The sequence below is a fragment of a genome, unplaced genomic scaffold (assembly GCF_019419815.1).
Source record: "Pyrus x bretschneideri cultivar Hongxiangsu unplaced genomic scaffold, Pyrus_bretschneideri_v1 Contig62, whole genome shotgun sequence".
NCBI lineage: Eukaryota > Viridiplantae > Streptophyta > Magnoliopsida > Rosales > Rosaceae > Pyrus > Pyrus x bretschneideri.
In genome coordinates, this window is record NW_025999801.1 from 2,414,113 (window position 1) to 2,439,638 (window position 25,526).

The following is a 25,526-nucleotide window of genomic DNA, read 5'->3' on the forward strand; positions in this document are numbered from 1 at the left end:
AGTTATTATAACTTTTAAAGTAAGTCGTTATTTGTAACTATTAAATCAAATTTAAATGATTTAGATTTCTTGATTTGTTGAATTAAAAGAAAGGGATCCGAAGAGGATCTACTTCCATGTTTGCCTAGCATTTTCCATATCAAAAATGCCGGCTGTTGAGTGGGCCCAAAAAAAAAAAGAAACGACATTGAGATGTTGGAAAGGGACCCGTCGGAAAGAAGACATAAACAAAGTGCGCCCCACCGCTCCCACACGTGGGCCGTGGGCCGCTTCGCTTTTACCGAGAGAGACGACGAGACTAAAATATCCCCCAACAGTCCTACCCTTCCGTCACCCAGGCCGTAACGGCAGAAACGCGATCATTACATTTCGCCCGGCGAATCTCGTCAGACGTAACGGTGAGAAATTTTGGCGGTAAAAGGCACCTAACCTTGATGACGTGTCTCATCGCCATTGGCCTCGGATGCTTCGTATGTATGTATGTATGTGAGTCATGATGGGATGCTATATTGTTTTTCCCGCGCTACCATACGCAGGGTTTCCCCAAAAAGAGGTCTAAAACCAAACGAATTTACAGAGAGAAAGGAAGAGGAAGAGAGAGAGAAAGGGTTCCAGAATCACAGAGAGAGAGAGAGAGCCTCCGCTTAACAGAACGCCGTTGTTTTGCTTAACATTGGCAGATCTGCTGCTCGCCGAGAGCTCCGACAAAGGGATCAGATATAGGTAGATCTCTGCGGGTTTCGCTTCGGAATAAAAATTCGTATGCTTTTTTTCTTACTTTAATTTTTGGATTTTATTTTTCATTTTTGTCATGCTTTTTCTGCTTGTTGATGGTTGGTTACTATTTATTTATTTTTTAATTTTATTTTAAAGCTTAATGGACTGTTCTACGAAGTAGATTTAGTGAATTTTTGGAGCGAAAATTTGCTCGAGTGACTGAAGAGATCAATTACAGCGGTTCGTAAACGTACAGTGAGAATTGGTGTTCTGGGTTTTGAAAATTTTCTTTCTTTTTTGGGTATAAATCTCGGGATTTACGGGATTTTTTTAAGTAGTGTGCTTTTGGCAATTCAAATTCTTGCATCTTCAAATCTTCAATTTTGTTTTGTACTTTTGTAATTTTAATTTTGGTTTGGTTCAGCTAGGGTGTAGATGAGTCCACCTGCTATGGTGAAGATGGAAGATACTAAGCCTGAAGTTTCAGCTTCCAACAATTCAAATTCCGAGAGCAGCGATTCAGGGCCCGTCCAAGATCGATTTACTGATTTGTGCAAGGTTGCCACTTTTTCCCCCCTTTTGATTGTGATCGAATTTATCGTCTTGTTCTTTCTTGTAGTAGATGGCATGTTGTTTGTAAAGTTTAGTTTACAAACTGTTCTTCTATTTACTTTTCGAATTTCTGTTTTGTTTCTGTTGTCGTTTCTTGATTTTAGTTTCTGTGTATTTATATGGTTTCTGACTACAGAATGTATTGTCGTTGGACAAGAACTCTTACACACAAGCTGCGAAACTGTTCAAAGAAACCAAACATCTGTTAATATCAAATGCGTCAGCTATTGGCAACGGAACAGTATGTATTGGTTTTTTTCATTCTGTTGTCATATTAATAAGTTACGGTGAAATAAGGTCTGAGGTGATATCTTATAGGGTCCTTTTGCTGGAATATTTGTTTTGCTCTGGTTTTGGTTTAACCTAAATGCATTTCTTTGTGCAGCCTGAAGAAGCAGAACGGATCTGGTTTGCCTTTGTTTTGTACTCTGTGAAAACATTGAGCAACAAGAATTCGGATAATTCTCAGAAGAGCTCCGATGATAATGGATTTTCTCTCTTCCAAATTTTGAGAGCTACGAAGCTGAAGTATGTTGTTTGCCAATCTGTTTTCTTTCCTTTAGCTTATAATTAGCTGCTTATGAATTCTTGTCATCTAATTTTCTTCTTTTTGGGGTTGTTTTATAGCATTGTAGATTTTTTCAAGGAGCTTCCTCAGTTTGTTATTAAGGCTGGTTCGATTTTGAGTAATATTTATGGCGTAGATTGGGAAAACAAACTTGAGGTATTAATTTGTCAGAGATAGTTTATGCTTTGAAATTAGCTGTGTTTTTATGTCTTTCAACATTCTGTTTTCTTATACTTGATCCTTTGCTCATGATTTGAGTTCTGAATTTGTCAGGCAAAAGAGCTGCAGGCAAATTTTGTGTACTTGAGCCTGTTAAGCAAGTGAGTTACTTTCTTTTGCGCCATTATGCCTGATATTAATATTATCTGATGGTTTTAGAATTTTTCCTCGTTCACTTAAAAGTTTCCCTTATGTTTTGTGAGCTATCTGTAGTTAGGATGAAACTAAGTAAGCAGTGGTACATGTCTGTTGAGGTCAGATTTTGAAATTGTTGGTAGTGGCTTGACGTTGAAAGATGTTTATCAGGCTGTAATGGGAATGGTTGGCAGGGGTGCTAGGGCTTGGAATAGATTAAAATTAATGTTTGATTACAAAAAGAAAGAGAAGAGGTTGACTAAATAGCTATAATTTGTTGGATCTCAACCTTATCTTGTATTGAAAATCCTTCTTCTTTAGTATGTTAAAAGAAAACCTGGCGATGTTATGTTGTGAAATAATATGCTTGTATTAAAGAAAAATATGCCAAAGCAGTGTTTCTAATGAATCTTTAGGATAGCTGAGTACATGGCTGAAACCTATTGTACATCATTAAACACCCCATTGGTGATTGTATAAACGTATGAGCACCCCTTTTAATCTGTGCAGTTTCATGAATATTAATGGAGTATACTGAAATCACTAAGCACCTGCATGGGTGGTTTTCCCTGCTCACCCATCTAAATGTTACAAGGTCATTGTACAGCTGTGCAGTCTGGAAATCCCTTTCTTTTTTATTTTCATGATTTGCACTGACCTTTAGTAGAAAATAACATTATATGACTAAAAACTTTCCTTAGTTTGATTACCATTTAAATCAGACTAGCTAGATTGTTAATCGCATTGAGATGATCCAAACCTTGTATGGGTGACTATATTTGGTATTGCATCACTTTATGTGGAGATTATGCTGGATGTTTCATTGTATGCGTAACAAATATGCTTTTTGTACTTTGTTCAGACACAATTTTTATTTATTTGAGAGGTTTTAATCTAGTAGGGTCCTATACTAAAAATTTAATGCTTCAAGGTACTACAAACGTGCGTATCGGGAGTTATTCTTGACAAGTGATACAAATGCCAGTAAGCAGTCAGCTGTTGCCGGTGGAACTGGTTATGTGTCAGAGTATCATCGTTTTGGATGGTTGCTGTTTTTGGCCCTTCGTGTACACGTATTCAGCCGGTTTAAAGACCTGGTGACTTGCACAAACGGCTTGGTTGCAATTTTGGTCAGTTGCATTTCTGCATTACTTTTGTTAGTTTGTGGTACTAGGATCCCAATCAGTTACTTGAAGTATCCTGCATGATATGAAATTAATAGATTTCCAATTTACAGTAAACAAGAAATAGGTTCCTAGGAGAAGTGTGAAAAAGTGTGTATATACATATATATTATGTAATATTTCTACCCATATATATATATATATATATATATATATCTCCTTTTTGGCTTCCTACTTGAACATGTAGGTTTTCTTACTGCTCAGTTTTCCTTTTTACAGGGAATTTTAATAATTCACGTCCCTGTTCGCTTCAGAAAGTTCAGCATCCATGATTCAACACGCTTTGGTAATATTTTCACCACTTTGTATATGATGATTTCCCTTTCATTTTCAAGGAGGGATATTCAATTTTTGAAACTTACTTCTGATTTTGATCATTTCCTTGATGTGTTTCCTCTTTCTTCTTTTTCAATTTTGGCATTCTATCGGATCTGATTTGATTAGTGTCTAATTCAGCAAGGAAGGGCAACAAAGGTGTGGACCTGCTTGCAAGTCTTTGCAACACTTATTACACCTCAGACGATGAGTTGAGAAAAACAATGGAAATGGCTAATGGTTTAATAGCAGATATTTTGAAGAAGAAGGCCATTTCGGCAGTCTGATTGTAAAACTGAAAATCTAGAGAATATGGATCCAGGTTTGTATCAAAAGTTTCTGCTATATACAATGATTTGATTCAAAACTCAAAACAATATGGTTTGCATGAAATTTTCTGCTATGCTCTTTTGTCATTTATCAATAATTCTGAGATATGATGCTGTGAATGCAGATGGTTTGACGTACTTTGAAGGTCTCATGGAGGAACCATCTTTGTCGTCCAGTTTAGATATTCTAGAAAAAAATTACGATGATGCAATTCGGAATAAGGGTGAAGTTGATGAGAGAGTCTTCATCAACGAGGACGATAGCTTACTTGGTTCCGGGAGCTTTTCAGGAGGATCCATGAGTGTAGCTGGTGTGAAGGTATGCTTTTAATAAATTCCACTATTCAGGACCATACATGTGTTATTTTAAATTCTTTTTTCCCCATTGCTTTCACTTTTGTGTAGAGGAGTTTGTTGATAGTTTCATTTATTCTATTATGTTAGAGGAAATTTGATTCCATAGCTTCCCCAACAAAGACAATTATAAGTCCACTCTCTCCCCATCGCTCTCCTGCATCTCATGTGAATGGTGGTGCTAATTCAAAGATGGTGGCTACACCTGTGAGCACTGCAATGACAACTGCAAAGTGGCTTCGGACCTTTATTTCTCCGCTTCCGTCAAAACCCTCAGCTGAGCTCGAGGGGTTCCTGGCATCGTGTGATAGGGATGTTACTACTGATGTGATACGCAGGGCACAAATTATATTGGAGGCCATATTTCTAGATAGTGCCCTGGGAGAGCGATGCATAACTGGTAGCCTGCAAGGTGCAAACCTCATGGACAACATCTGGCAGGAGCAACGAAGATTGGAAGCACTCAAACTTTATTATAGAGTTTTGGAAGCAATGTGTAGGGCAGAGGCTCAAGTACTGCATGCAACTAATTTGACCTCCTTATTAACCAATGAGAGGTTTCACAGATGCATGTTAGCCTGCTCTGCAGAGTTAGTCCTGGCAACACATAAGACTGTCACAATGTTGTTTCCAGCAGTATTAGAGAGGACCGGTATTACCGCTTTTGATCTTAGCAAGGTGATAGAGAGTTTCATTAGACATGAGGAATCTCTCCCAAGAGAATTAAGAAGACATCTGAATTCATTGGAAGAACGACTTTTGGAAAGCATGGTATGGGAGAAGGGTTCCTCGATGTATAATTCTTTAACTGTTGCAAGACCTGCTCTGTCAGCAGAAATAAATCGTCTCGGGTTATTAGCAGAGCCCATGCCATCTTTGGATGCAATTGCCATGAATATTAACTTCCCTTGTGGAGGGTTGCCTCCAGTACCTTCTTTACAGAAGCATGAGACTTCACTAGGTATTTATCTCACATATATATATATATATATATATATATATATATATATCTTCTCGAATGAAGTTGTAGTTTTGTCCTTCATATTTATGTGGATTAGTGTTCGTACATGGAAACGGATTTATATCCACTTGGTGGTTGATGATATAGTGATGTGCTGAAGTGGTGATTTGATATTTTCATTGTTTTTCAGGTCAGAATGGGAATATCAGGTCTCCAAAGAGATCCTGCACAGACTATAGGAGTATATTGCTGGAGCGGAATTCCTTTACATCTCCTGTGAAGGATCGTCTTCTGGCCTTAAGTAACCTTAAGTCAAAGCTGCCACCACCTCCTTTACAATCTGCATTTGCCAGGTATGCCTCCAGTCCCTGGAACTAATAGATCCAATTTCTTGTAGCAACTTACTGCTTCATTTGTTCTCATAATTGTAATATAATTCTGATATTCATGTGTGCAGTCCAACACGACCAAATCCAGGAGGTGGAGGGGAAACATGTGCAGAAACTGGAATCAGTATTTTCTTTAGCAAGGTGCGAGGCAGTCCAAGAGTTTAGTTCTCTATTTATTTTTCCTGTAAATAACTGTAGAAAGTCTTCCTGATTGGAGAGGATTTGTGTTGTAGACTGTAGTTTATACTAATAACGGTTTATTTGGCATGTTTAACCACATGACCTCATAACTCTGCCTTATCAGGATTTATCCTCTTCTTAACCATAAATTTCTTTATCTAGATAAACAAGCTGGCGGCAGTCAGAATCAATGGTATGGTTGAAAGAATGCAACTGTCTCAGATAAGAGAGAATGTTTATCGTCTCTTTCAACAAATACTAGTTCAGCGGACATCTCTCTTTTTCAACCGCCATATTGACCAGATTATCCTTTGTTGTTTTTATGGAGTTTCAAAGGTGTGATATTACTTTCGACAGTTTTATGCAATGCTGTGAAATAATCTTCTTTTCTTACTCATGGTTTTCTGGTTGCAGATTTCTCAACTAAATCTGACATTTAGGGAAATCATATACAACTACAGAAAGCAACCACAATGTAAACCGGAAGTTTTTCGAGGCGTGTTTGTTGAGTGGCCTTCACCACGCCGTAATGGGGTACGATGCCTAATATTTACTCTATCACTGTTAGTTTTCTGGATAAATCCCAACCTTTCTTATGTTTTGGTTACAGAGACCCGCACAGGAACACGTGGATATCATAACATTTTATAATGAAATATTCATACCTTCTGTGAAGACCCTGCTAGTTGAGCTCGGACCTGCTGTTACAGCAACTACAAGAGCTAACGTGGTTCCTGAAGTTAACAACAATAATGATGGTATGTGTTTGTTAAAACGTATGTGTAACTGCCTAATGTATTTCCTGTTTCTTTTGGGATAATCATGTCTACCACTCCCTAATAAGCTCACCTTGTTTTACTGGCCAATTAGCTCCATGCCCTGGATCACCTAAAGTATCTACTTTTCCTAGTCTTCCTGATATGTCTCCAAAGAAAGTTTCTGCAGTGCACAATGTTTACGTCTCTCCATTGCGATCATCTAAGGTACTTGTTTAGTTTTCCAGAGTCGTGGGAATTCCATTTTTCTTTTTCACACACGTCGTCTCATAGAATAAAAGAGGTCATCTTTCATGTTCAACGCAAAGTTATGGTAACTTGTTCAATATGTTTTAATCTGCAACTTATTTAACATAACTAGTTTTATATTACTGGAATTTTGAATCTCAAGTCTTTGATGGGTCAACATTGCAGTTCTATTATGCCCTTTTTTGGTGAGCATTTGATGTGTCAGCCTCTTATTCTTTTCATTTGTGAAACCTCAAAGCCCACTGGCCTTAACACAAGTCCATGAGATACAAACTGGTTATATAAATTTATTAAGGGGAAAGTCTAGTATGTTGTTTTTGGCTCAAAGTGTTCTGTGTATTTCTTAGGACTTCGCTATATATTGCATGCGTGAATTCTCACTTTGAGCATACTTTATGAGCATCTGGCTCTAAGTCTCAGGACTCTCAATTTGGCCAAGGGATTGTTCACTTTTGTTTTTCCACTTCGGATGCAATATATAGATAGATTGAAGCGATGCAAGTGAAATCATGTCAATATTTTGTTGATTCCATTCTTTTCATTGTCATACCATTTGTATATATCAGATGTACATCAACTATCTGCATCTCAGTGAAAGTATAGTCTCATTTATGTTTTCATTAGGCTACTAAGGTTTGTCTATCTACCAAGTATGCAATATAAGGTCAACATTTTATTTCAAGAGTTCCGGGATACTGTATGCGTATTTCATGGACCATGTTGCTTGACTGAGCTAATGGTTCTATGTGACATGGTAGCCAATCGTTTAACTCAGGCAAATATGTACTGTTAGCTGAAGATACTATCACGTCTATCCTTTGGCTCTAGTCTTCAAGACTCTTGGGATCATGATAGTGTAGTAATGTTGAGATTCTCTCAATGTATTTGCATTATGTTTAATGAATTTCTGCAAAGAAATCAATTATAGGTTTCAAGTCTCTGAATCTGATTTCGAACGTCTGTGAATCTGATTCCGAACTGTTCACAGATGGATGCTTTGATATCACATAGCTCAAAAAGCTATTATGCTTGTGTTGGGGAGAGTACTCATGCTTATCAGAGCCCTTCGAAAGATCTCACTGCCATCAACAACCGCTTGAACAGGTATGCTTTTAGTTTATGGATGAGACTAACCAAGGTAAATTGTCACTAAATAATGGTTCCTCTGATGCATTAATTTCCCTTTCAGTACCCGAAAGCTCAGAGGCACTCTCAACTTCGACAACGTTGATGTAGGCTTGGTCAGTGATTCTATGGTGGCCAGCAGCCTGTACCTTCAAAATGGGAGTAGTGCATCCTCACCGGGTGCCCCAGTGAAAACTGAGCAACCTGACTCATAATCCAACGGCTGTATAGTTTTCCTCTTCGTAAATCTAGTCCTTGATTCTTCGTAGTTATTTTATGCATTTTCCGTTTATGACACAGGGTTCTGAATGAGCGGCCGGAGTTACGTAGAATGGCCGCCACAGGCTCCCTTACTTTCCCATGTACTGATGATACATGTTAGGTAGGTTTGCTAATTTGAATAAAAGTTTTGTTTCTCTTGTTTTCTTCATGGCCTTTTAACGTTTCAAGTAATTGTATCGCCATTCTTCTGTTGAATATGAGTTCGTGTGAACGTGAGTGTCGTCAGATATATCCATACTGGATGTCCCAATACTCACTCGATACACCCCGAATACGTATCTGATACTTCAAGTCCGTATTCATTGATGTATTTCTGTTTGGCAACATTTGAACTTTGGAGATACCCGTGTGCAAACGATTGACACATCCTGAAAAACAATGTATTTAATCATGTATTTTAAAGTTCTTGCAACAGAGTAAACGTGGGTGTAATTGTATTGGCCAATTCACTCTTTCTCGTAAACTCAATCATGACCATAACCCAATTATTCTGAACACTTTGTTTTTATTTTGGTTGGAAATGATGGTAATGGATTAAGTCAAATTACATACAAGGTTTGGTCAACGAACATAATAAATAGTCTTCCTTTTGGGTGGCCAGAAAGAACCAAGATTTCAGAATTTTAGTCACCAACTACAAAGCAGATTACTTCTGCTCACGCATAAGTCACAACTCAATTATTCCATGAAATGATCATTAAAATTGTAATTGCAATAGTTTTAAAACCTAGCACCCGCAAATATTATTAAGGGGTTTTTTTTTTTTTTTTTAATCACAAATGGTCTTTGAAATTCGTCCACGCTTTCAAGATGGTCCATGAAATTGAAAGTTGATCAATATAGTTTCTGAAAATAGATGTCACAAATCAATGTAGTCATTTCGTTACAATTCTGTAAAAAAAAATTTGTTATATGCTGATGTGGCACATAAAGAGGTCTCTCAATATTTAGGAATTTTTATCACAATGGTCCTTGAAATTGACCACACTATCAAGATATCATTGGAATTGAAAATCGATCAATGTAGTCCCTGAAAATAGGTATCACAAATTAATGTGGTCCCTCCGTCACATTTCTATTAAAAGTTCTATTATGTGCTGATGTGGGTATACTAATTTAGTAATTAACTATAAAATTTGTCAAAATACCCTTTGCCCAATGAAATATATCAAGGCAGAGCTTGTCGTTTTCCGCGTCAACAAGATTATTGAGGGAGCGCACAACAAGCTCTTCGAGATTAAGGTCGTGAGGTTGTCAATTGCCCAAATGTTAATAGTGATGTCACATCAGTCGTCGCTAGTTCAAGTTACCACCAAAGGTGGTCTCGATCCTCATCCAATATCAAAGAGTGTAAAGATGGGTGTCTTCAGAATTTGTTTTTCAGAGAAGAGATGACAGAGGCTACCATAGATGGAGGTAAAGGAGTGTGCGTTGGGATTGAAGGTGATTGCGTGACTGAGTTTTTGGGTTTACAACATTTTTAATTTGTTATTGAATTATTAAACTTATTTCTAATTTAGTTAGATTTGTGCAACTTATTTATGTGCCACATCATCGCATAACATAATTTTTGATAGAATTGTGACAGAAAGACCACATTGACTTGAGACACTTATTTCTAGAACTACATTTTTTAATTTTTAATTTCATAGTCCATCTTAATGTTGTCTGTCAATTTTAAAGACTGTTTGTGGTACATATCTTTATTTTAATAAAAGTGTCGTATAAAAATAATGGAAAGGGATCCTCTTTGGATCTCTTCCTCCTAATCCACCAAATAAGAGGATTCGGCCTATTGAAATTTGATCCAACGACTACAAACAAAGGCTCATTTTAAAAGTTTTACTAACTTTAATCTTTGAATCAAATTTTAATGGTCCAAATTTTCTGATTTTGTGGATTCCGAGAAAGGGAATCGAAAATGATCAATTTCAAAAAATAATGGTCAAGTGCTCTGTAGTGGTTGTAGATGACTACTTTTTCAGGAAATCTTTGTCATGTGGCTACTCTAATCTCGTCTGTCGAGATAAGAGAATCCAAAGGTTACTGTCCCCCATCAGGCCCAGCCCATTTTGTTTGGGCTAAATAAAATATTAAATATAGGTAATATTAACCCAATAAAATAAAAAAATAAAAAAAAATAAAAAAATTAGTGATAGAGACCACTGCGCCCGCCTAGTCTCTTTCTAGTTTCTACGCTCAGAATTCAGCGACTACAACTTTCCAGTTCATCTTCTACTACGTTTCACCGCTTCTCAGCCTGTCAGCCACCGGCGCACTCGCTCAACAGCCAGACAGCCACCGCCGACCTCTTCCAGCCAGTCGGAAGCAGCAGCACGGAGCCACTCCCCAGGTCGACAACACGCTGCAGATGCACCCAGGTATCTATTTTTTCTTAAGTCTTTGTTTTTATTCATTCTGATGTAAGAATTAGGTTTTAATATTCCTTAATTTGAAGATTTTGATATCATAATTAATTTCGAAAAATCAAATTTGAAATTGGGGTGTTTTAGTGTGAAATTAAATTTTAGGGTTAGGACTTGGGAACTATTGTAGGAGTGCATATTATTTAACTTGGAATTAGAAATTATGGATTTCGATTTGGTCTTATGTTAGTTAATAATTTAGTCGTATTTCAAAGTTAACATGCTAAGTTCGTGAATCCTAATAACTCTGCATTTGATCACTAGGTTAGTGTGGTGGTGTGATTCTCTATATTGGAAAAGAATTTGCTGATGGAATTGATACGGATTTGGTGATTGATGCTTTTGATGCTTTGAAGATGAGGAGGGCAGCATTTAAATAGTTTTACATTGTATAACATTGCGCTTTTGTTTGTTATATTGATATTTTGCTGTTTTGTTCGTGAGTTAGTTATCTTTTTATTGTTTCGGTTGTTTTTTATGTATAGATATGCATTTTGAGGGGTAACAGCCATAAGGCATCTATGTCCCCCTTGACTAGGTGTATCTTTTTTTGTTTATTAATAAAATTTACTCGTACTGTTGAGTATTCCTTAAAGTCTTGAATTAGGTTTGCAACCTCTGAAATGTATGATAACAACTTATATTGTTCCAAAATTTTAGCAATGCTCTCCGTTGAGTTAAGCAAAAAGTTAGCTTAAAATCCTGCCCAAATCTTGGTTACGCCAAATATATTGTGTGGTATGTTTATGTGCATTCAAACACATTCACAAGCTTAATCTGACGGATTCTTGGAGGTTGCATCGGTAAAATTTCACTCAAGTGAGCATGAATGTTCTTATATTTCCTTTTTTTTCCTTATTGTGCATAGGTTTTGTAGAATGAGACATGCTAAGGAAGAAGCGTCATGTAGTGCTACACAAGTAAGGTTCTCAACTACTAATAGTTGACTGTGTGAATAATTTATCTATTTATTTATTTTCTTTTTGTAGTTATCTGTTCATTAGGGATCCAGATATTCACATTGTCTTATATGCCCTGGATTTGTAATCCAAGTGGCCTATTATTTATCGAATAGTTCTAATGGATTTTTTTAGTTTTTTTATCAAACCCTAAGCAAGATGGAAGAATCTTGAGATTTCTAATAGACCACTAGAGTTAAGAAGCAAGGATAGCCTGGAAAAGGAGAGGACACGAATTTGTTAATTAGGCAACCAATTAGTCTGTTCTTTCCAAATTCAGTCTGTTTGCATGAATAAGTATTATTTTCTTTGCATGGACAGGTTATTGACTTAGTTTCAGCAGTGAAGGAGTTACATGGGATTAACTCTCAGGAACTTAATAAATTACCGAGGGACTCTGAAAGTTTTACTATTCAGTATGTTACTGAAAAAGGATCAATTTCAAAAAAGGTCAGAAATTATCACCACTGTTAGTATTTTCATACCATGCCTTTGTATCCTGACCTTTCTATAGATGTGTCATTTCTAAAATGTTGTTATTTTTCAGATTGATGTGGAAAAGCTTGCGGGCTTTCTTCCGCTGCACCTTATTGCGGTGCTTATGTCATCTGACAGAGATGAAGCTCTGTTCAAATACCTATCATGTGGTATCAGGCTTTTGCACTCCTTGTGTGATTTAGCACCTCGACATGCCAAACTTGAACAGGTTGATTGTAGTACTTTTGATCCAAGATTTATTCTCTTTCTGTTTTATTGTTTGCATTTCCTTTTTTACGTTGGACGCATAAAAGAATTGTGTAGCATGCTTATTCAATTCTGATGTAGTGATGTGAAACTTCGTATAATCTGTAGCATTAGGTGAATATTCAATAAGACATCTTCACTCTTGTCTATAAGCAAAGTTGACATCTTCACTCTTTTCTATATGCAATGTCGTGGCTGATGATTATCTTTGTAAGTTAGTGTAAGGGCAGGGTAATTTAATGTCCTCATATAAAGGATTGCCAGTAGCTTCTCTGACTTTAATTAAAACAAAAATGTACTTGTCATTTCGAGTAATAGGGTATGCTGTAGTTATAAATTATAATGTAACTCCATAAATGTTTCCAGAACTGATGAACTTTAATGTTTGAAGCACTTGGAACCTTTTTCTTAATGGAGGCACACAAATGTGATATTAATAGTTTTCTGGGTAGTTGCATAAACTTTCATTCTCTCATTCCAGTCTTATTAATGAAATTTTGTTTGAAGTCTGATTACTTCATTTCTATCTTTCGAACAGTTTGAAAACTCTTCTGAAAATAAGATATGACAATGAGACAACAATATCATTCATGGTTTCAGGTTCTGCTAGATGATGTAAAAGTGTCAGAGCAGCTGCTTGACCTGGTGTTTTATATACTAATTGTTTTTGGTGGTTATGAACAGGTTCTCCCTAATCCTTACTTTTAAGATTTAATACCCTTTCCCTTTATCTCTACTGAGACTTGCTTTCTTGATGCAGAAAAATCATAATTTTGGTATGGCACCCCTGATGCAATCTGCACTGGTTGCATGCAGTCTACATTTACTAACCGTTTGTATATCTTCGCAATGGCAAGATCTTGTTCAAGTATTGCTTGCACATCCTAAGGTAACATTAGCCCTAAGTGATTCTTTCAAGCATCTATTCATAGAAACGGTGTTTAATTGGAAATTTTATAAGCTCTTCTTATAGCCATATATTTCATGGTCATGGGATTATTCTGCAGTCTTCTGTGTTTGTGTTTTTTGTTGTAGTGGTAGTAGTTGTGGTCTTCATATGTATTTTTCCAGTTCTTCTTGTGCTACAGATTGATCTTGCTGATTGTAAAATTTGTCTGCTACAGGTTGATGTGTTTATGGATGCAGCTTTTGGAGCAGTTTGTGTTTCCATGAAGTTTCTTAAGATCAAGCTGTCAGCTCAACAGGATGATTTCTGTACAAAATCAAGTTTGACTAGTGAGCAAATAGTTCACTTTTTGTGCCAGCAATGCGAAGCCTCTTTACAGTTTCTTCAATTGCTGTGCCAACAAAAGTTGTTTCGGGAACGATTACTCAGGAATAAGGTTTCTAAACAAGATCTCTCTGTTCTTAAAGTTTGGAGAAAAATGTTTCGCTGGAACAATCTTGATTCTGTTGTCTGTAAGTTTGTAGTATAAGGGGGAAAGAAAAACAAGTGAAAACAGGTGAGTCTGGTCAAAACTGAAAGCAGACGATTCCTGAGAAGATGATACCAGACACTCTGTTAACTGAACTTGTACGTAGACTAGTTCGGGCCGGTACTTAAAGAGGGAGCAATGGAGAATTCAGTATTGCAATAATGAGATAATGTTGAAGAGTATTAGAATATATCAGGAATTCCATAGACGACAGTCTTGAATGGGTGCTATTAAAGATTAAGGGTTTGGGCTTTATGCTATTTCGTTGTATACCCAATGATATGGAATTGTAGTTGAGTAAGTAGTCTGTTTCTGGATTTGCACAGGAACTATGTGGAAAAGGTGGTGTTCTGTTTCTGGCTCAAGCCATCTTGAAGCTAAATGCCGTGCCTCAGTTTGCGACATCTGCAAGAGTTCTGGCTGCTGTATCTAGGCTCAAAGCTAAAATACTTTCAATGGTGAGTCTTAGTTATGAAAATCGGTCTTTAAATATTCTCAGGACTTTTATTCTGCTTTAAAATCTAGGACAGCTTATTATTGAATGTATACCCATGTGCAAAATCCTAACTAAACCAGTCACTGCTATCCTTGTTGCAGCTATTGAGCCTTAGTGAAGCAGAAAGTATGTCTTACCTGGATGAAGTTTCCAGCTCGCCAGCAAGCTTGGATTTGGCAAAGTCTGTTGTATTGGAGGTTAGTGTTTGTTCCATCTTATGAATTCTCAGGAATGTTGGTTTTGATCAGCCAGAACATTTTTTTAATTTTCTAGCTGCTTGCTGTTAATTGAGTAGTTTTGATGCAGGTTCTTGAGGTAATGAAGACTGCTTTTGGAAAAGACCCCAGATCTTTTGCTGCATTTCCTGATAGAAGTTACCCGGTGGGGCTTTTGCAACTCAATGCAATGCGCCTAGCCGATATATTTTCCGATGATTCAAATTTCCGATCCTACATGACACATTACTTTGTAAGCTATAATCATCTCTCTCTCGTCTGGGTTTACTTTTGTTATCCTCTTACACAATAATGCTTTGCTTCTATTTATTTATTTTTCACTCTTATTGTACCATCATTGTGCTTTGGTATTCTCTAACATTTGGAGAAGCTAAAATTTCTTATGTCATTACAAACCATTGCATTATCCGCATAATTTTGATACATCTAGTGTGCTTGCATCATACGTTTGTATTTTTCTGAGGAACCTCGCATCGTGCATTTGTATAAAATAGCTTCTAATCAATGAAAATTTGTTTTACTATGCCTTTTGTATGTCCCTCCAGACTAAAGTGATCACTGCAATATTTTTGCTCCCACATGGAGATTTTGTATCCTGTTGGTGTTCTTCTGAACTCCCTTTGAAGGAAGAAGATGGCAGTATTGAGTATGACTCATTTGCAACAGCTGGATGGGTTTTGGATGTATCCTCATCAGTTGACCAACTAAATGCAACAAGTTTAGAATTTCCTGTTACTCCCAGTATTGTGACCCAGGCTTCTTATTCACATCAGAGAACAGCCTTATTTGTGAAAATAATTGCAAATCTCCATTGTTTCATTCCCACCGTCTGTGAAGGTGGTTCTTGATTTTGTAATTCTTTATAATCACCTCAACTGGTACATGTCATTGTTTTGTTGTCATACTAATGGAGTTCTCTATTTTAATTTACAGAACAGGAGAGGAACCACTTTGTTAACAAATTTCTGGAGTACTTGCAAATGGATTTATTGAACACATTGCCCGGATTTTCCCTTGCTTCTGATACTCCTAAAGCTGCAACTATTTGCAGAAATCTACGTAATAATGATCCCTGAATAATCTTTCTGTAAAACATAATTGCAGAAGTAAATCCCTTCCTTACAAGTAAATTCTGTGTGTAGGTTCGTTGCTAAGTCATGCCGAATCATTAATTCCCAATTTTTTGAATGAGGAGGACGTACAGCTCCTAAGGTGATTTACTCTCAACCGTGTTTCATTTTCGTAGCCTTTTAATCCATTATTAATGCTAGAATTTGACCTCACCCTGTTAAGATCGTCTTCGCACACAGTGCTGGCAATGGTCTTGTAGTTGTATAATGGGCTTTACCTGGAATCTACTTGATAGATGTTACAATGATTAAATAGAGATTAGTATATGCTTTATCTATCACTTTTATAATTCAGTACACTAGTTATGTAGTATCGCTTATTTTTATTCATACTTACATGTTAGGGTTTTCTCTAAGCAATTACAATCGTTAATCACTTCGGCTGAATCTGAAGAAACCCGAGTTCAGGTAAAACTTTTATTTTCTAGAAATTGTTCCTATTCGCTTTACCCCTTACATATGTTTGAATGTTTCCAAACAATGATGCTGGCAGGCAAAGAAACACGAGGAGTCAATGTATAGAGATAAATTCGCTAAACTCAACATCAGTGATCATCAGGTAGGTGGCCTGAAAATGCTGGTAGTTATACTTGCATTGTGTGGCCACATTCTTCAATTTTTACTTCAGTATGCTCCACGAGCACAATTAAAATTTAACAAGAGACACGTAGCACTGGGGAGACAAACGGATTATTATCTTTAAAATAGGCATTAATAGTCACTGTTACATGCTTTATTCAATATTTTAAGAGAAATATATTGGCCAGTGGAGTTTGCTAACAGTGATGTAGTTATTTCTCAACATAGTGACCTGAAAGTAAAGTTTGATTCCTGGTAGGAGGCTCAGAGTACTGGAGGATGCTCGCCGCCATTATTGAGTAAACAACCTTCTAATCTTAATAACAGAAGTGCTAACCTAGAGGAAATGTCTGAGAATTCTGATTTTCAAGATGCGGACCAAGTTGATGTCAAGGAAGACAAAGGTTTATCCGGGAATGCATCTGGACGTTTTAGGGTGTATGAAAGAGAAGCTCATAATGTTGAAACGAGTGGTTCAGACACAAGCTCAACAAGAGGAAAAAATGCTGTTGATCAGATGGAAAACAGTGAATTTCCAAAGTCGAGTGCACACGTGAAGGAAAGTGGATATGGGGGAACCCCAGACGATGAAAAGGTTGAAACTCTTCCGTCTGAGGAAAAGCAGCGGAGAAAACGGAAACGAACAATAATGAATGATATGCAGGTGGAACTTGTTGAGAGAGCCCTATTGGATGAACCTGATATGCAGCGAAATGCAGCCTCAGTACAATCATGGGCTGAGAAATTAAGTTTTCATGTAAGTCGATACTTCAAACTTTATAAATAACGTATGATGTATTTATTCACTATATATCAACAACAATACCAAACTTCATGTGACGAAGAAATGTACTATTGTGTTATCCAGGGTTCCGAGGTTACATGCGCACAGCTAAAAAATTGGTAAGCCATCCTCATTTTGATGAATTTGTTTTCCCCACGGCATTGCTTAAAACTACTTTTAGTATCCTAATGCTGTTAATATTTTGATGGGTTTGCTCGTTATGAAAACAATCATTGTTTTGTGTCCGCAGGTTAAACAATCGAAAAGCCAGGCTAGCCCGCACAGCTAAGGATGTTCGTGCGACACCAGAGGCTGACAATGCTTTGCCAGAAAGGCAAGCTGGGCGAGGACAAAGGTCCAATGTCTCCCCCGATAGTCCTGGTGGAGATGCTTCCACCCAACAAAATGCGAGGAGAGATCCTCAAATCATGTTGAGACCTGGTATTGGAGAGGTAGCCGAGAATAACGTGGCAGAAACAGTTGGCAGTTCTGCAGATTTTGCACAGTGCAAGCAAGGTGACTCTGTTGTGCTGGTAGGTGCGAATGGAGAGCAGATCGGAATAGGAAAGGTGTTTCAGGTGCGCGGCCAATGGTACGGTAGGAACTTGGAAGAGGTGAGGGCGTATGTCGTGGATGTTAAAGACCTTAAAGCTAGAAGATCAACGAGGCTTCCGCACCCGTCTATGGCCACCGGCGTTTCATTTGAGGAGGCAGAGACAAAGATTGGCGTGATGAGAGTGTTGTGGGATTCGAACATGACCTTCTTATATCGTCCTCAATGAGTTATGTGCAAGTGAAAGGTTAAATCCCCTCGGCCTCAGTAGAACTAGAAGTCCCCTCTCTTAACTGCAAACATGTTATCGTACCTTCTTGTAATTAGATTTCGAAATTTTCTAGCTTTGAAAAAGTTTTAATTTAGAAATAAACGCTTCAAACTCAATAGTTTAGAAATAAACCAAAATGTCTTGAATCTTGATAACGGGGGATGTATTTCACAACGAAGAATTAATTAGAGCATGACAAGCTTGTTGAGCAACGTCTGAACATCTGAACCGTTCGAACAAGGGTATACAACTCCCCTTCCGTTCGAGCAGTTGAAATAAATTCCAGTGATTTTTATCTCTACACGGGTTTAAATAAAATTTCCCTTACAAGTCTCATGAGATTTAAGCCAAGTTAGTAAGAAATATGCTACAAAACGCAGATAGCGGGGATTAGAAACTCCCTCCGTGTACATTATTGCAAAGGCACGCGCGAGAAATTTGCAAACCCCACTATTTGAAAGAGTCATTTACAAATCTTTCGCATAACTATGTAATGCTCTAGAAGGGCTTTCCCAAATCCTAATCCCCTTTATCTAACTTTTTATGGACCATTCCTTGCTACTTAACTTCAATTCCCTTAAAATTATAAAATCCGTTATCCAAACAGACTTGCAAAACATAAAGAATGGTCCTTTGTGCAAATTAAATATGCGTTTGTTTGTTGCCTGGGGATGATTTGGTTTCACAACACACACAGCCATGCCAACCGAACATCGAGCAATCGAAAACCGCAACGAAATAAGAACAAGCAAGCAAACTGGGACATCAACTCTACTGAGATTCCCATTAGAAATTTGCATCAGAAAACCCAAAGTGTCCCCTATTTCATAAGTTTATTTAAGATAATTTGGCAATGCCCTTTTGACCTCTCAGGCATGCATGCACAAGCAATATCACCACCTAAAATCACTACCCAAATTCACTCCCAAATAGCTCTCCTGTCTGTCAACACCAAAGTCAGCTTTACAGGTTCAAGCTATCTCCCTTTTTAGAGTACTTAAATATTTGGCACAAGCATAAGTTTAAGCAATTTGAGCCGACTAAATGCGCCATATTTCACTTCCGCACAAAGACAATCCCTACTTCCGTCCTTTCTCTTTTTTACCCCTTTTCAGTCTTTTTTTTTTTTTTTTTTTTTTTTTAATACAGAAGAATTTTTTGAAAAAGCACATAGGATAAGATCTCGAAAGATCAGGAATTTCTTTCTTACTTTCGATTATGCAGAAGCCCACTCGAAGTAATGGCAACGGGAGCCTCTGGTGGCGGTCCAGTTTCCGCAGCCAAAGAAGAAGCTCCCTTGCTTTGGCCCTGGCTTGCGGACCATACCTCTGCTGCTCTTCACCCCACAGAAGCATAATGGGTGATGATAATGGAATACGGGAACACCCATCTCCTTCAGTTTTAGAGGGTGGTGTGGTGGTGACATGTGCTCGGGGGATTGCTTCATTGTCATAGGACGGTCAGCAGTCTGCCAGACCAGTGAGTTTGTGATTGCAAATTTGAAACCCCTGCACATGAGAAGAGAAAGTAGGCGAGCGGTGTTTTTGGCATCATCCAGGCCACAGTGAGGACGACCCTGCCATGCCAAGCCTGCCATTTGAACTGCGTCCTTCAAGTTGCACCTAGCACCACCGAAAACCTCACAGAAAGGGACCTTTAAGTTGATCCATCTATCAAGAGAAAATCAACACGCAAACATGAGACCATATTCTGATGTGTTTTCCGTACATATTAAACTCATAATAAAAATTATTTAAAACGTATTCTTATATTCACTACATTGGAGTTGAACAATAGTTTCTTTTATCTGCATTTCTTACCGGTTAAAATACGGAGGCTTTCGAATTTTCTTGAATCGACATTCGGATTCCAACATGACCCGACAGTCCCAGTTTGACCATGTCACAACAGCAAAGTTGGTGTTTTTTATTCCCTTCTTCTCAAGCCATTTGTCATGCCTTAGGAGGGCCTCGCTTAAGGTAACTCCTCTATCCACCTGCCAATACCCAATACCCATATTCATCATCAGTAAATTTTGAGGATCATAGTAAAGGAAGAAGAGAAACACTAATAACACAATTTTACGAAATAAAGTTGCAAATTCCCTTCCATCACATACAGTACTCTAAGAATGTGGTGAGCTCTGGAGACTTAGATGATTCTAAATAAGTACCCACAAAACATGCCATTACAACAAGAAAAACAAATTAAAATATAAAGGCCTCGTTTGGTATAGAGAATTGGTATGGAATGGAGAACCCTTTAGATGTATTTGAAGGTAGCGGATAATTACGGCCATGCATTGATATTGTCCCCACCTTAACCACCTAGGCCCAATCCCTTGGCTGATATCAAGCCCAATGGACCTCAAGTGTGGGTTTTATCTCAAAAGGCCTCGGTGCAATTAGAAGTGGAACACCTAAATTTAAACCTTAGATTATTGTTGTCCTTCTTGGATGCGGGACTCTCTTCCCACCCATCTTGGCTTGTATCAAGCCAGCCTTTCGCACCAACAAACTTCTCCCTTCTAATCCTGGGGAGGATTGGAAATGATAACATTTCTTCTTGAGTAATCTTTCTCCTACCCCCAAGTTGGCCACAAACCTTACATTTCTTCTTTCAGCATGCCTTGAAAATAGTGACTTATCCGTTCCAATCCAATTAACACGGCCATAGTTTCATATAAAACTCACTTTCCGAATCAAAGCCACAAAATGCTTAGCAGTCTTTGAAAGGGAGAAACATAACAAATCTTCAAAATTAACAACATGAAATCATTTATCTATTACTGTTTTATAAATGGACACCCAAGCAACCTTGATCATGAAAATGACAAAATGTGCTTTACTACCACAGGTCTTAATGGCACACAAACACAATCCAGAATTACCATATGCTGTATAGTATCATATAAAAATGTCAGAATGGTCTAACAAGGAATTCACTTTTCTCCAACCACTGTAACACTTAAGAACTATTCCAAATCACATCCAGGTCATCACCAAATCCACTTTCTAACATAAGCATCAGAGGGTAAAAAAATAGAGAACATTTAGGTCCACCCAAGCAAGGGATAAACAATGTCCCTTAGCCAAAGATTAATTAACCATGTCCCGATAAAAGAATAACCTTCTATATAGTGAATTAGATTATAGTACTATAGTACAGTCACCTACCAAAGGCCCCCAACCTAGAAGAGTAATCCCAATGGTAACAGAAAATGCAGCTAACCGTACATGTCTTGTTATAGTGAAAAGAAAAGAAATCTTCAGCTTGAGACGAAAATCAGGGAGAAGAAAGATAGAATACTTCTTAGAGCCGTCTATCCAGCTTTTTGGGTAGAAAACCACTTTAATACCGAGTGATAGATTTTAAGTGTGCTTGGTTGTTAAAAAAACTCATTTTGTAGAACAGTGCTATAGCATCAATTGCGAACTCAATCTACCTTTTATGCTGTATCTATAGACACATGTGGGCAAGTACATTGAAGCTTTAAGATACAAGCATGGTCGCAAAATCTTCCATGCAGCCACAATGAGAACTACTATATATTCTATGATTCATGAATTACATAGTCCACCACTTATATAATGTTTGACCTAATTCAATCCAAGCTGATTGTATAAAATTTATCTTCACAGTGACCATAGGATTCAAAGTATCAGCAGTTTATAATCATCCAAATTCTTCCAGAATTGAACTATACTAAATAGCAAAGTCATGCTGTGCCAATAGCATGTAAGATGTATAAAGAGCAGGACCAGGATTATAGCTTATGAAAGTACCTACCCCAACGAAGGTGCATATTAAGCAAAAAATAAAATATTTACTATTATTGACAACTTTACAGTTGACAATGCTAATTGAACCAATAAAAATCCACAAATTACTCAACCAACATTCCTATCTTTAACAGTTGCAAATATAACATTGATGTAAAACATATGATGGACCCGTAAGATGTGTTCACCTGAACGTATCATGTCAGATAATTAGGATAATGTCACTGAATACAGCCTCTAAGAAGTCTACACAGTATTTTGTTCCTATGGATAAATAAGGCAGGCTCAGTTCAGGACAAACCTGAATTTGCTGGATTCCTGTCAGATCCTTACAGAAATCACTCAAGAGTTGGTTGCATGTTGGTCTCACATAAGTCTGAAAACATGCTTCCAGTTGGCCTGTCATGCTACTCACTATCACAGATGGAAACTCGATTATCTCTTGAGGATGGGGATTTCTATCCTTATCGCAGGTAGCCTCAAAGTCTATTACCACAAAATACTGAAAGTCTTGGAACTGGAAGTCATTTGGGTAACTTTGAGCAAACATATTGAATGGAACATAATGAAATCGATTTTCCATGGGAAAGGGATAAAACTGGCTCTCAAAAGCATTCATCTGGTACTGTTGCACCTTTGAGAGTCATTATGGAAAGTTGACCAGTATCCAAAATCATGATGGTAGGTAGGTTTGTTGTAACATCCAGTTGGAGGTTCAAGAAATTCGCTGCCCAATGGACAGTCTGATTCAGGAACATCCCCAACTGGATGATTACTAGTTTCATCTTTAAGCTCTGGAAATCCTTCAATGGGATTCCCATTACACTTGAGGTTGTACGGGAATCCCTTGTGGAGGCATTTTAGGGAAGCCTCGCAGGTCCTTTCCATATCTTCTGCAACAGGAAAGAAAGAAAATGAGACGAAACACAAACCCATGTCAATGGATAACTGGCATAAACCACCACAGATCAAACAACAAAGAATAGACAAGAGTTTAAAGTGTTTGCAGAACAACATGCAGTATTGCAACCAAATTAAAGCAACTATAACTTTACAGATCACATTTTTTGTGTACTTTAGTAGAAACAATGTACAACTCCAAGAAAAAGAGGTTTAAGATGCAAATGGTTAATTGGCCACCAACCATCATCAACATCCAAGAACACAAGGTCCAATCTTTCAGAATGAGGAGAAACCTACTCTACTGGGTTCAGAGTCCTCTTCAAAGGTCAAATATTTAAATTTCGATCAAATTGTAACATGTAAAGCTGCTAAACTGAAAGAACAACTTTTACTAATATCCTAAACAAATGAGACGAAAGCAAGCAACATAAGTTGCAGTGCGGAGGAGAACAACTAGGTTTTGTGAAATCAACTTTCAATGTCTAAAAAACAGACAAGAATAACAGAGGCAGGAAAGAGAAAGGAGAACTTCATCTCTCAGGATACCTAGCTTTTTCTTTTTTGCTCTTTATTATTTGCTATTTACGCCTACACTCAGTATAGAATTTCTGGCCAGGTACACTGCCACAGAAGGAATTGGGTCGAGGGAAGAGCTGGGTTGCTACAGAGACCGGCAAAGGGTATGTCCTAATTGAAAAAAATGAATAACACAAAGAAAAATAGTTTCAGCATCAATTGCACTCATTTCTATTTGTCTTCTTTTTTCAATTATTAGTACACAAGCTTCAAGGGGTCAATGAATTTCCAAGCCACTATGTTGTCATCGGTTATACTAAACCTCATTATTTCATAAGAAAATCTAATACACTAAAATACCAAAAAATTAATTGGTGGGTTTCTCTCAAAGAAAGTACAACTGCGATGGAACCTTGATCACAAAAAAATTCTCCCCCCATTGGACTTACACATAGCAACTGAATTGTACAATTACAACTAAAATTGAAGGAACCTACCCCTAAAAGTTTTTTCCCGATCATTTTCTATGTTTAGATAAGATGAAGAAGATGTGGGTTAGGCCAACGGTCAGGGCAGTGAATCTGTCACTTGCATGGTTGTCAACAAAAAAGAGGGCAAGATGAAAGTTTCATTGCTGTCTGAATTTAAAACAAACCGATCAGCATTGGCATCTCAATTCAAAACTAGAAATATCACGGCGACAATATGCTACGACATTCATCCCCCTATAAATTCAGAGGCTACAATTCTAAACACCCCCAACAGCCCAGAACACCATACCCCATTATCAAAAGACTTCTACTTTACCCCAATTGCATCCAGTCAACCTAAATTAAATCATACAACACCAACCAAACTGCTCCCAGACACTCCAAAAACACAAAAAAGATTTAAAGCCCACCAGAAACACAAATTAATTATACCATAATTCTCCATCAAAATTCAATTCGACAAGCACAAAGTTCACAATGAGAATTGAAGCAGTAACTGTGAGATCAAATTTCTTAAAAAAAATCAAAAGTTCAATCGAATTTCCCACTAAAAAAATTGTAAAATCGAACCTGTTTGTTCAAGGGCCATCATGATCTTGTGTGTAGTTGAGATCCACCAGCAAGTACATCAGATCTTCGCCTGCAATTCCCACCTACACCAATCCAAAATAACCCCCCCAAAAAAATTATCCAAATAAACCCAAAATTAAATAACCCAAATTAAGCCAAAAATTAAATAAAAATCTAGAGGGAGAAAGTACCTGGTTAGATTAGAGAGAGAAAAGTACCTGGTCTCATACGTAGTTTTGAAGATGAAAAGTATTGGGGAGATGATTGGGGCCCACGTATAAACTGCCACGTGTTATGCTGCGATGTGGGTCCGGAAGAGGTTCTTAAGGATCTCTCAATCTTATTCGTTCATCGTATATTGTACGGTTAATTTTCGTTAGATAAAATTTATGTTTAATTTTAAATTAAAAAGATAAATAATTTATGACTACACGGTATATGATGAATGATTAAGATGTGGAAATCCTTAAAATCCCCACAAAGTGGATCAGAAATCCAATTCGAATCTTTTGAATCAAGTAATTCGGGTATTCCAAATTTCATCTAATGACCCATCTGTTTTGACCCTTAAAAACTGTGATAATTTTTTACCGTTGAATAAAATTTAGAAGTCCCAGATCACTTGATCTGATGATATTGATAGTTGAGTCAGTACTATGAGAGAGACCTAGCGGGAGTGCCCACTAGATATTTTTCTGTTAGTGCGCTGTTGAGGAAAAATTTGTGGTGAGTCAATTCTGACCGTCGGATTGGCTTACTTTTTTAGATTGTGTGGATCGGTTTGACAATGACTTGATTGAGAATCTTGCGGTGTCTAAAAGGTGGGACCTCTTGTGGATAAACTATCTGTACAATTCTCCAAAATTGCCCTTAAAATAAACTAAAATTCTACTTCGACCCCTAAATTAAAAAGATCATAGCAAATATTTTTAAATTTAACATGGAGAGTTAAAAAAAAAAAATTGGTAAAGAATAAGTAAATTTTTTTTTTTGGTAGAGCGATAATTTTAATGAATGAAAAAGTTAGTTGTTAGAGAAAAGAGAATTGAAAACATAGTTAAATGCATAGACATAATTATTTTCCATCACTGCGATAAAATCCTATATGCAAAGTAAAGTAGTTAATGCAGTTTGGGTGGAGTTTCATTTTGGTCCACATTGTTTCAACAATTGCAATTTAGGCTTATCGTTTGCTAGTTGTTGAAATTTAGGTAATTGCAAGTCTTGTGGATGACAATTTCAACACCGAATGCTT

General features: G+C 37.3%; 2 protein-coding genes and 1 pseudogene across 2 annotated transcripts; 2 read left to right on the top strand and 1 right to left on the bottom strand.

Moving 5' to 3' along the window:
- Positions 1–393: 393 nt before the first annotated feature.
- LOC103961881 (retinoblastoma-related protein) lies at positions 394–8,364 on the top strand. Its single transcript, XM_009374525.3, is given in 20 exon segments — positions 394–723; positions 1,142–1,275; positions 1,466–1,570; positions 1,715–1,857; positions 1,957–2,053; positions 2,171–2,217; positions 3,183–3,381; positions 3,655–3,721; positions 3,892–4,019; positions 4,021–4,072; positions 4,205–4,398; positions 4,524–5,394; positions 5,585–5,747; positions 5,852–5,924; positions 6,126–6,299; positions 6,378–6,497; positions 6,574–6,721; positions 6,834–6,946; positions 7,977–8,092; positions 8,178–8,364. Coding segments are annotated over 19 exon segments (3,084 nt in total). The 5' UTR covers positions 394–723; positions 1,142–1,152; the 3' UTR covers positions 8,329–8,364.
- Positions 8,365–10,594: 2,230 nt separating this feature from the next.
- On the top strand, positions 10,595–18,125 carry LOC103961882 (nodulin homeobox). Its single transcript, XM_048572806.1, has 18 exons — positions 10,595–10,776; positions 11,690–11,741; positions 12,102–12,230; positions 12,328–12,486; positions 13,125–13,208; positions 13,285–13,413; positions 13,649–13,867; positions 14,287–14,418; positions 14,558–14,653; positions 14,763–14,924; positions 15,238–15,529; positions 15,626–15,751; positions 15,835–15,904; positions 16,167–16,230; positions 16,316–16,381; positions 16,661–17,158; positions 17,270–17,304; positions 17,436–18,125. Exons 2-18 carry the CDS (start codon positions 11,700–11,702, stop codon positions 17,965–17,967), a joined length of 2,835 nt encoding a protein of 944 aa, XP_048428763.1. The 5' UTR covers positions 10,595–10,776; positions 11,690–11,699; the 3' UTR covers positions 17,968–18,125.
- Positions 18,126–18,767: 642 nt separating this feature from the next.
- Positions 18,768–24,493, bottom strand: LOC125468157 (annotated as a pseudogene).
- Between the last annotated feature and the right edge of the window lie 1,033 nt (positions 24,494–25,526).